At 46.2% G+C, this 12,068-nt stretch overlaps 1 protein-coding gene across 1 annotated transcript in view; it reads left to right on the plus strand.

Annotated features, from left to right (window-relative positions):
• The window catches only part of SNAP47 (synaptosome associated protein 47), a 113,596-nt gene extending 101,827 nt beyond the window's left edge, over positions 1-11,769 (plus strand). The window contains exon 4 of the mRNA XM_032778912.2: positions 7,567-11,769. Within this exon, the coding sequence (XP_032634803.1) occupies positions 7,567-7,623 (57 nt within the window). The 3' untranslated portion in view covers positions 7,624-11,769. The remainder of the gene's footprint in view (positions 1-7,566) is intronic.
• Positions 11,770-12,068: the final 299 nt, after the last annotated feature.

Raw genomic sequence — 12,068 nt, forward strand, 5'->3', positions numbered from 1 at the left:
AGCCTGATGGGTTCAGTTTGGCAGAATCCATGTGAGCCTCACTCAGGCAGGTTCACCCATCTCCTCCCCGTTTTCAAACGGGCCCCAAATATCAAAGTCAAACTCAGTCTCAACCACGGCATGTGGGATTGGAACCAGGGGCGTGCACAGGAATTTAAATTTGACTGCTTTTGGAGAGGGGCATGTTACAGCAGCAGCGGGGGGCAGGGTTAGTGGCTGGGATCCGGGTCAGCGGCCAGGGGCTGGAGCAGCAACCAGGGCTGGGGCTGGATCAGTGGCCAGGGCTGAGGCAGCGAATGGTGTTCAGCCACCGAGGCTGGAGCAGTGGCTGGGACTGGGTCAGGGGCTGCAGTAGGAATCCATATTTTTTCAGATGAATATTGGAGGGGCCTGTGCCTCTACTTGCTCCTCCTTGTGCACACCCCTGATCAGAACCATTGACCGACATGGGCTTGCTCCAAAACCGGAATCTTGGACCCCCAGGGAACTGGGAGGTCTGGGCCTTCTCTGAACCTAGGTCTCCACCGCCACTTGGAAATTGGTGCTCCTGGCCCGCTTGGAGACTGAAACAGGAGCTTGCTGTGGAACCAGGGCTCTGGATCTGTTCTAGCTGACAGGCCAGGTGCCACAATCTTGTGACTTCCTGCTGCTGGGCAGGGGGTGACAACAAATGGCGTCTGGATCGTACATTGATCGGGACGCGGGACAAAGGGTAAAATATTGGGACAGTCTCGATTTTATCGGGACATCTGGTCACCCTCCGCTCCCAATCACACACGCACAGTAGCAGCGCTGCCCTCTGTGGCAACGCTGGAGGCGTTTCGTCTGCTGAAGCACTTACTTGTATTGACAGTGCTCCCAGGCCCCCGCTCGCCCTTCCCACTGTCTGGTTTTGCCTTTCAGACATTGGCTCGAGTGCAAACCTCTCGTCCCCTCTTCCCCACCCCTGATGAGATCGTCTCCCTGGCAGCGGGGACAAGCTCCTCCGTTTCTCCCTCCTGAAGAAGTGAGTTAATCAGAAATTAAAATATTGTGGGCCACTCCCCTTCGGGCCCCACGCCCCTCCCGCCAGGACCACTGAGTATAAATCATTTTCTGTGGTCGGCAGCTCTGCTGGAAAAACTAACAAAACGGGTCTATAATGTCACCAGCATCTAATTTGGTGGATTTATGGCACTGGCTTTAAGCACTTGCTGCTTTACAGCGTATGAGTTCACTCCCTCCCTCCAGCATCCAATTTTTATCCCTGGGACGAGGCTGTCTGCAGACTCCTGAGGGCAGATCTTACCCCCTCAGAAATTGGGAGCTCTTCCTTCTGCAGCGTCCTGCTGTCTTCTCCTCACCTTGCCCTTCTGGCCAGCGAAGACACAGTTGCAGCCGTTAAGGAATTAACCCCTATGAGGCAGGCAAGTATGGTAGCAAGTCAGTGGCTTCTTAGAACTTGAGGCTGTTACTGTGACGCACACCACTGCAGTTTGGAACTTTGCAACAACAGCAGGGTCTTCCTGCTCCAAAAGCATAAGCCTCTCTCACTTGAGCTGAAGGAGGATCTCTGTTAGCAGTGCAGGGCCTGTGACACATAGTTGAGTCACTCTGATTCTGTCCAGAACAATGGCACATACAGTACACACACTAGCCACTGCTAGGTTTCAGAGTAGCAGCTGTGTTAGTCTTATCCACAATAAGAACAGGACTATTTGTGGCACCTTAGAGACTAACAAATTTATTTGAACATAGGCTAAATCTGAGTTATCAGATTGTTAGTCACAGTTTACAGATGGGAAACTGAGGCACAGAGAGAGCTCATGAGTGATTTGTTCAACAGCACACAGCGGGACTAGAACCCAAGTGGTCCTGACAGCTCTATTCTTGCTCTAACCACTCAACTACCTGCCAATTTAGCAGAAGAGTAAGTAGAGATGTTGTGGGTGATGTGGAATGAAATCACAGACCTCTGAATAGGGTGAAGGAAGGAATAACTCACCAACTCAAGAGACAGCCTTGCCTTTGTCTCTCTGGGCTAGTATCTCCTGGAACCAACTGGGGTCCGGTTGCCTAAAACACAGGACTTGACATCAGGAGACAAGAATCAGGTTTTTGGTTGTGACCTGGGGAAAATGATGTAGTCTCTCTGCTCTCCAGCTGTAAAATGGGGGTATTAACATTTCTCACAGGGGAGAGCATCAGAGACGTTCCGGTTCTGTTCCCTTCAGCATCTGACGGTCTGGCTAACTGCACTTTTGGGGCTGCAATGCTTTTGAAATAGCCTGTCTTGGGACATTGGCGTGGCTGGCTCTTCTGCTGGGAGGAACCTTGATGCATAAGCTGAGTGTGAATTGATCCAGTCGTTCCTGGTCAGGATGTACAGTAACACATCTCTAGTTTCAGAGTTCTGATCAATATCTATTGAATAGAGTGGTTTAGGGCATGAGACTGTGTCTCCCTCTAATGTCCGGCCCCACTAATGATAACTGCCTGCTCTTCACATCTAAAGGAGGTATAGAGGCTGCAGGTAATGCTTTTCAGTGCTCCTAGTCCCAGGAGGGGCACCTCACTGAGCCGCATGGAGTCCATGGGCTGATCCTACACTCATTTCCCCCAGGCTAGGATTTACACAGCTGCTGCTGAATCAGGCCCCGTATCTCTGCAGCTGTAGATCATTAGCACTCCCCAGCCAGTGGTTACGGGCCTGCAAACCTGGACAGTGGCTGTTCATTCTGATCAGATTTCAATGGATGTAGCAAAAGCTTGATTTCGGTTAGCACCGAGGCCCCTGGCTTTCCTAGCTTCCCAAAACTGCTGCGTTCGTGCACGTGACCTGAGACGTGCGTTTGTTGACTGTACTTGAATTCAAGCAATGAGAGCATCGGCTTTCCAAGTTGATCATAGAATCATAGAATATCAGGGTTGGAAAAGACCTCAGGAGGTCAACTAGTCCAACCCCCTGCTCAGAACAGGACCAATCCCCAACTAAATCATCCCAGCCAGGGCTTTGTCAAGCCTGACCTTAAAAACCTCTAAGGAAGGAGATTCCAGCACCTCTCTCGGTAACCCATTCCAGTGCTTCACCACCCTACTAGTGAAAAAGTTTTCCCCAATATCCAACCTATACCTCCCCCACTGCAACTTGAGACCATTACTCCTTGTTCTGTCAAGGATAAACTGCCAGCACTCTCAAGGAGTGTGGGTGCTCCCATGAAAGGTTACTGGCCACTGAAACGTGCTGTCTTTCCTCAAGCAAAGCTCCCACTGACCTCAGTATTTGGCCCCACCTGAAAATCAGCATGTGCATGTATGTATACGCTCTTGGCTGATTAGGTTTCCATGGTCTCAAATGCAGGCAGATTGGCTCCCTTTCCAATCCTTTCCCTTAAAGATTTGTATTCTAGACACACATATGTTTTCCAAGATAAACATACATTATGAGAGAATTATGGGCCGCCTTGCAGTTCAGGAAAGGAACGGCGGCTGTGATTTACATGCTTTTCCCCTTGCTGTAGAATTTTAAGCCACTTGCTTCTCCCCCAGATGCCCGGCTCGTGGAATCTGCCAATGTTTCATGGAAAATTGGGAAGAACATTCTCTTCCGAGACAAATCAGATTGCGCCGAACTCCACACAGCGTGTCTCTCTACAGACCTGGATATAGAGCTGCGGGGATGAGGTCCCTGAGCTCAGACTGTGGGTTCAATTCACAGCTGTGACACAGACTCCTAGTGTGACCTTGGGCAAGTCACTTGAGGTATGTCCACACAATCCACAGCAGCAAGTCTCAGAGATGGGGGCCCAGGCTACCACACTAAAAATAGCTGTGTAGACCATGTGACTCAGGCTGGAGTTTGGGTTCTGAAGCCCAGCCCCCTTCCTAGGCTTCACAGCCTGAGCCACAAGGTCTGCACAGCTGTTTTAGTGCAGTAGTTTGAGCCTCACTAGCCCGGCCCAGGCTGGGGTGTGGGGTTGGGGTACGGGCTTACCTTGGGTGGTTCCCAGTCAGCGGTGCAGTGGGGGTGCTAAGACAGGCTTTCTCTCCCACAGGCACTGCCCCCTCCCAACTCCCATTGGCTGGGAACCAGTCAATGGGAGTGCAGAGTCGGTGCTCGGGCCGGGGACAGCGTGTGGAGCCCGTGGCCCCTGCGCCTAGGAGCCAGACCTGCTGCTGACTGCTTCCGGGGTGCAGTGCAGTGTTGGAACAGGTAGGGACTACCCTGCCTTAGCTGGGCAGCACCGTCAATAGGACTTTTAATGGCCCAGTCGGCGGTGCTGATCAGAGCCACCATAATCCAATGCCTTACATTCCATGACCCAGAACTGGGTCATGACCTACAGTTTGAAAACCACTGGACTAGATGACCCGTGTGGTGGTTCTAACCCTATGGTTCTATGATAATAACAACAATCGGGACGCTCCAGAGCCTTATTTTGGCGTATTTGAGGCCTGTCTCTGTGAAACGGACTCTGCATTTCTGTTCTGTTTTTGGATTATGGGGGATGGGCATCACCAGTCCAAACAGATATTTGTTTAAACTTTCAAACCATTTCCAAACCCGAAGCCTAATTAAACAGCAGTAAATTACCAATCAAAAACTTCTGCCCAGGAAAAACAGAGTAATTTCCGCCTTCTCTCTCCTGGAACAAACCTTCTGAACTGTATCTAACGAGCGACCGAAGAATTATTGAGGATGCTAAACAGTGGAACTCTTGTTCTGAAACAACTGAGTGTGGGGATTGAGGAGTGTAAATCTGAATGAGTGAATAATGAACGGCCTGACTTTTGCATACAGCTCTTTTCTGAATACAGAAAGCTGCTTTGCCTTTACATCAGCAGCATATTCTGCCATTCCAGGTGACCTCGAATCCATGGTGAGTGGCAGCTTGATGGTCTGACAGTAAAGAAAAATATGAAAACATAAAAGGAAAGCAATTCATTAAGCAGTAGCTAGCTGTGCTACGTAGAGGATAAATTGTAACTCATTCCTAATGATGGACAGATTCTCAAAAGTGACTGTCTAAAGTGACATTCCTAACTCCATACTTAGGCAGCTAAATAAATAGCCTGATTTTCACAAGTGCTGAGCACCCAGCTGCTCCCAGAAGTTGGCTGGCTCAGTATAACTTACAGCGTCAGGTACTGGTGTCAGGAGATAGCCCAGCTAATTGGGCTGTGTACAGATGAGCGCTGGAGAAATTCTCTGTTACTGTGGGCCCCCACATGTCAGGGATGAGCAGGCATGAAAGTAACTTAAAAGCCTTACCGGTACGGGGGCCAACTCTGGGCCCCCAGAAGGGGCAGGGCCTTGGATGGAAGGGGGCAGGGTTTGGGTCAGCCTCCCCCAGCCAGTCTTTCAGCGCTGCCTGGCCCGCACTGCCCAGGGCTCCGACAGCGATTTAAAAGGGCCTGGGACTCCGGCCACTGCCATGGTTTTAAATCTCTTTTAAATCGCTGGGCCCTGGGGCAGCTGCCCCTTTTGCCCTCCTGCTCAGTGGCCCTGGGGTGGGGGAAAAAGGGACAGCAACGTTAAAGCACTTCCGTGGCAGCACCTTAACGTCTGCTGTGTACGGGCCCACTTTCACCTTTGGGGGCGAGCATGGATTTGTGGGGTGGTCTGTGGAGTAGCAGGATATACGTAACCAAACGTTGGAGACTATTGAGTGTCAGCATCCATCTTTCTTGTTCTTTCCTGGTTTATTTCCAGTCTTCAGTTGTGAGTGCACTTTACCCTAATCTGGTTGGATATGACCAATGGAACAGGGCAAGGGAAGAAAGGAGAATGGGGCCTCTGAGTTGGAGGGAAGAGTAAGATCTGATGATCAGTCATTTTCATTCATAGAAGACTGGCAGCCTCCTGTCTCCAAAAATGTTTTTTCTTCCTTTACCAATCCCTTATCTCAGCCTTTCACTTCAATCTCAGCCACTATCCCTGCTCAATATCTCATCCTGAACCAGGCTTAAAACTCAGAAAGTGAATTCCTGCTACTCAAAGGGACAAGAGAACCAAGCACAGCAGCAGTTGGGTAAGGGCAGATTTTGCAGGAATTGTTTTCATGTCCACGCATCAAGCAGAACCTTCTCCTCTCCAATCTATTCTAGTCACCTCCTAAGGCAAAACTCTCATTGACTTCATTGACCTTCACTCATCCAATAGACCCAGTTCTATCAGCTGTATTCTGATTCTATTGTCTTTCTGCTGCATCTATCATCCAACCATCTGTCTTTAACATACGCATCACCATGGTACCAGGGAGCATAGACATCTAAATTAGGATTGGTTGACATGTTCTCATCAGAAGTATTTTACAGAAAAAATAAGATTTATTTGAAAATTAAATTTTTCATTAAAAAGAACCCACCTGAAATGATTAAAAAAAAACGTGTTGAGAATTCATTCTTTGAAATTTACATTTTTAAATAGTAGGAAAACTCCCATTTTCTCTACATTTTACTTTCCTGTTTTTTTTCAAACCCTGGGAAAAAAAGTTAAAAAGTCAGAGAAACTGAAGGGAAACTCCCCCTCCCACACACACACTTCACCTGACCTTTCTTATCCTGCCCCCTCTTGATTTCCCCCACATGGGAAAAATGACCATTTCTTTGTGTCAGCAAGCTTAAAAAAACCTTTAAATTGTTTGTAAAGAAATTAAAATTTTAACTTTGGTTTTTGAAATATGTCATTTTGAATTTTTCAGTCAAAAAAGTGAACAATTTTGAACAAAACAAAAAATGCCCCCCCCCCCAATTTAAAGGAACCCCCCCCCACAACATTTTGACCGACTCTAATTCAAGTAAAGCAAACGTGCAGCCCATGAGGCATAGTCTCCTGGATTGTTTACCCAGAGTGATCGGAGTACGGGTGTTCATTTAGGCCTATTTCTAGCCCAAACAATGTTTGACCTACTGTAGCTGAGCACCCTAATGAATTTCACTATAGCTCCTGCATGCTGAGACCCATTGTAAGTGGGGCCTTTCAGAACAATGGAATGTCTTCTGTAGAACAATGGAAAATTCTTCCAAAAAAACCAAGTTAAAAAAAGGGGTCGGATCTTCCAAAGTATCTGAGGAGGTTAGGCTCCCGGCTCCCACAGACTTTCAATGGCAGTTAGTCAACAAACTTCTTTAGGGGCTTTGAGAATCCCACTCTAGAATGACAAGAACCCAAAACAGTTCCCTCAAAATGCTCCTTGACTTTTGCAAAAAGAGGCAGCTTGGTTTTGTGAACGGGGCATTGGACTAGGACCCAGGAACCATGGAGTCTGTTCCTGATTCTAATAGTGATGTGCTGTGTGCCTTGGGATAATTGCTTTACCTCCCTTTTGCCGGTTTCCACTCTCATCCTTTGTCTGTTTTGCCTACTTGGATTGAGAGCACTTTGTGGATATGGACTGTCTCTTACTATTAGAGCAGGTTGGAAAAGCTTTTTGTTTTTCCCATGGATAGTTTTGACTTTTTGGCAAAAAATCAAAACCCGAAATATTTCAACTGAGAATCAAAATAGTTCAATTTGGAAATGCCACAGCAGTGCCTCATGGGATATGTAGTTTGGGTGCCTCATTCTCCCTTTCCCCATTACAGATCACACTCCCTGATTGGACTACATCTCCCATGGTGGACCACAGTCTCCCTTCTTGATGAGAGGTGCCGCTGCCCCTGCCACGGTGCATCATGAGAGTTGGGAGAGCTGGAGAGCCTGGCCCACACGGGAAGATGGAGACATGAAGGCGTTCAAACTACAGGACCTATGGCGTATTGTGTCAGCATACCTGAATCAAAATTGTTTGGTTTTGGGGCTTTTGAATTTTTGACAACCTCCCTCTCTCCCAGTTGTCTGCAGAAAGCAGACACTTTTTTTGATGGGGCGGCGAGGGAGGGAGAATTGGATCCAAACCCCAATGTTTTGTGAAACAGTTTTTATGGAAACTTTTTGACCCACCTTACTTAGTACATGTTTGTACAGTGCCAAGCATAATGGGGTTGTGCTCTGGGTTGGTGCCTCTAGGTGCTACTGTTACACAACTAATGAACAACAGCAGGAAAAAGAATGAAAGAATAAAAGAACCTGGAGAAATAGAGAGAGGCAGAAAGAGAAAGCAAGTCGGCGGTACTCTGAAACCCATCCTTGAAGAGCACAAAAGCCTGGTTGTCTAGTGTTTGCCTTCTGGCCAGCCACAGTACTATTGTTCACGTAAGCCAAAAATTATATCCTTTCCCCCCCTGAACAATACAACTTATCCTGTGGGGGGATCTCGCTGTGATTCCTTTTATGTAGATGTGAAAGACAGGCCAACCCTCCGTGGCTGTGGTTTGATGCCTCGGTGAGTGGAGATAACGTTTTACTGCTGAAAGGCAAGAGGGAGATGAAAGGGGATAAAGACAGTAAATACTCCATTAGGAATGCTGAGGTTTCGTACGTGAATGATAGCTTCAAAGGGGCTATTGTAGCCTGTACTGAGGTCACCAATTTGTCCCTGTGAAGTGTATAGCTATCAGTCGTTTGCCAGCTGTCAGGAGACCCATCCCACCAGGTTCCCTGAAGAGAGAGATCAAAATCAGTGGCTGCGACTCATTCAGCAAGCTGGCATGTCATCAGAAGATGTCCTACGTGAACAGCACAATGGAGGTTCCCTACATGAGTGCAGAGGAGTCTAGAGGGCTACTGCTTCTACACAGAAGCTTTCTGGGACGTGATTTTACTGTTGGGCAAAGGCTCCAAGGTTCAACTTGCAACCATTAAGCCCTGTTGTCAACCACGTTAGAAGTTCACCTGAGAATTTCCAAATAAATGTTTAACTGTACAGCCTCCCTCAGATGTTATTGTAAGTAGGGGACCCTCAGATCCAATTCATCAATGTGTTCCTCCATGTTTACACTGTCGCCAGTCCGCTGGCTTCAGTGTAGTTACACCAGCAGATAATTAGAGTAACGCTGTGGTGAATCAGGCTCCTGAGTTTTAAATCGGCTAAGTTTCTATACATGGGAATCATAGGCCATGCCTGCACTAGAGATATTAACCAGGCTAGCCTCCATATGTTTCCCCCCAGCACGCCTGAAACACCCCTCACACCCACATGCTACAGTGTTCCCAGCAACGTACATGTGTGTTAACACCACATGGATTAGATTTTTCATCAAGTCTAAACACCACATCAGTCTGTACCAAGCACGTGTGGATAGAGATTGGGGGTGTGATAAATTCATGCTACTTCAGTCTCTGCCCATGGCAGAATTTATAAATTAAGCAGGATCTGATTTAGTTGGTTCTTGGAGGGGAGATCCTTTCAGAACACCCATGGTGTTGCAGAAAGTATTAACCATATAGTAAGTGGAATTCTTTCTGGTGAGCTGGTACTAGTCTTCACGTGGGACCAGATCCCCATTTAGTGTAGATCCCCATTTACGCCAGCTCTGGTTCTGGTCCATAGCATTGTGCTAAAGATGCTGGGTGAAATCCTGGCTTCCTGGTAATCCATGTGAAATTTATTAAGGATTTGCATGGGGCCAGGATTTCACCTCCTCTCTTTCCACGTAGGCAACCAATATTACCAAATAAAAGGCCTGCTACAATGGGGGGATGTGGGTTTCAAATCTGAGAAGGCCAAGTTAAATGTCCATCCTTTCAACAGGCCCAGACTCAGAAATACAAGGAGGATGTGGTTTTCTTTAGGTTGATTGTTGCTCTGTTCTCAGCAGGATAGTCAGTCTTGCTGATTTACCAAAGAAGAATGAAATCCCCAATCTGAAACGTAGACATCAAACTGTGACACACCACTCGAGGGGGCCGAAGACTGCTTGGATACTGTACAGACTCCTTGATGCTGTTTTTTTGGTGTGTGTAAATTTATGACAGATGATTCAGAATCTGAGATGGTGTTTATTTTCCTTTTCCTACACTACTCTGTGCTGCCTTTGTTCCAGGAAACATGACATAGCTGTTATTGCTAGAAACAAGTTTGCTGCCAGGGGTTTGCATTCACAACTGAATTCTGAAGGAATTCCTGGCACGCCTCCTTTATGGAGACATTGCCTTCTCTCTTGCAATACTCCTTGGCCTGTGTGGTCTGACCCGGGAACTTTCACAAAAAGCCAATGGGAGGACAGTTAACATTGGCTGATCATGACTGGGTATTGGATGACTGTATGTTTTATCTCAGCAATTCCCAGACTGTGGGACGTGATCCCAAATAGGGTCATGCCATCACAGTGAGCCCTAGTGTGTGGAGGATGCCATTTTGCTCCGCACAGCGTGACCTCACTTTTACGGTGGGTGTGAAGTGATGATGCCTGGATGACAGCCTTCTGCTCTACAGAATGGCATGCTCCACACAACATGACCTCCTATGCACCATAAGTATGAGGTCGTGCTATGTGGTGGATGCCACTTTTACAAAATGGCATCCTCCATGCTGTCTGTGGTTCCAGCAGAAAATAATGAATTGTCATGCCGGCAAAAAGTTTAGGAATCCCTTGTTTTTTCTCCCCTCTCGACTCTGATGAATCCCCCAACACTCCATCTTGCCAGAGAACAATATTCTGTCAGCTTTGGAAGAATTTATAATCATGGGCCAGGTTCCTCACCAGTGTAAACTGGCATAGCTCCATTGAAGTCAATGAAACCTCATTCCCGTTGGTATAAATCAGTTCAGCTCTATGGAAGTCAATGGGGACAGATCCTCAACTGGCGTAAACTGGCTTAAGCTCCACTGAAGTCAATGAGGCCAGGCCTGAGTTAGTGTAAGTGAGTGCTGCTCTACTGAAGTCAATGCTGGTAGATCCTCAGCTGCTATAAATCAGCTTCTGACATCTGCAGAATATTGAGATTTTAAATTGATTTAATTTACATTTTTAATTTTAAAAAAATTGGAAATTTTATCAAAAAGATTATCAAACCATCAAAAATGCCATCACAATGACGTTTAGAACTTAAGGCTGGTTTTGAGAAAACAAAACATCTTGTTAACCATTTGTAGCATTTTGGATGACATTTTCAAAGCTGTCACAACATTTTGTGGGGAAAAGGAAAAAATGGACATGAGGTTGACAATTTTTTGCAAAAAAAGCCCCTTTTGAATTAAAAAAAGCTTGTTGTTCTAAAGGCTTCAGCCAGCTTTCCAGGTGGGTATGTGGCCAGTGGAATAAAAAGAGAAATAGTGATATGGAAAAAAAGAGGGTGGTGTGAGGAATAGTTGAACTAAAGTTACTTCATCTGACCACCTTTTTCCCAGGTAAAGCAAAGCAATGGGCACTGAACTGTTTCCTCTCCTGTGCTGAGGTCGAGCAGCTGTTCAAAAGCAGCCTGCAGTTTAAGAGTTAGGCTAATAAGGGAAGACAACTTTGCTCAGTCAAAAATGAATAGGGGCAGTTGGCGGTAGATACGGAAAACAGCCCATGCTGAAATTTCACCTAGACACAGTATAGAGACTAACACTCCTTCTGTTATGGAACAAGCATGAGATCTTTAAAGGCAACATATGTTTATTTATTTAAATGTCAGTGGTATAAAAATGAAGGCCGTCAAAAAATTAATCGCGGTTAATTGCTGTTTTAATCACACTGTTAAGAATAGACTACCAACTTACATTTCTTATAAATATTTTTGGATGTTTTTCTGCCATTTCAAATATACTGATTTCAATTACAACACAGAACACAAAGGGTAGAGCACTCACTTTATATTATTATTTTTGATTACAAATATTTGTACTGTGAAGAAAAAGATAAACAAAAGAAAGCACAATTTACAAGTTGAAGCATGAAGGGGCGTATGAACATTTAGCATACGTGGCACATAAATACCTTGCAATGCCGGCTACAAGCGTGCCGTGCGAATGCCTGTCCTCACTTTCAGGTGACAATGTAAACAAGAAGCGGGCAGCATTATCTCCTGTAAATATAAACAAACTTGTTTGTCTTTTCAATTGGCTGAACAAGAAGTAGGACTGAGTGGACTTGTAGGCTCTAAAGTTTTACAAGTTTTTTTTTTTTGAGTGTAGTTATGTAAAAAAATAATTCTACATTTGTAAGTTGCATATTCGCAATAAAGAGATTGCACTGTAGTACTTGTGTGAGATGACTTGAAA

Source organism: Chelonoidis abingdonii, chromosome 2 (genome assembly GCF_003597395.2).
Source record: "Chelonoidis abingdonii isolate Lonesome George chromosome 2, CheloAbing_2.0, whole genome shotgun sequence".
NCBI lineage: Eukaryota > Metazoa > Chordata > Testudines > Testudinidae > Chelonoidis > Chelonoidis abingdonii.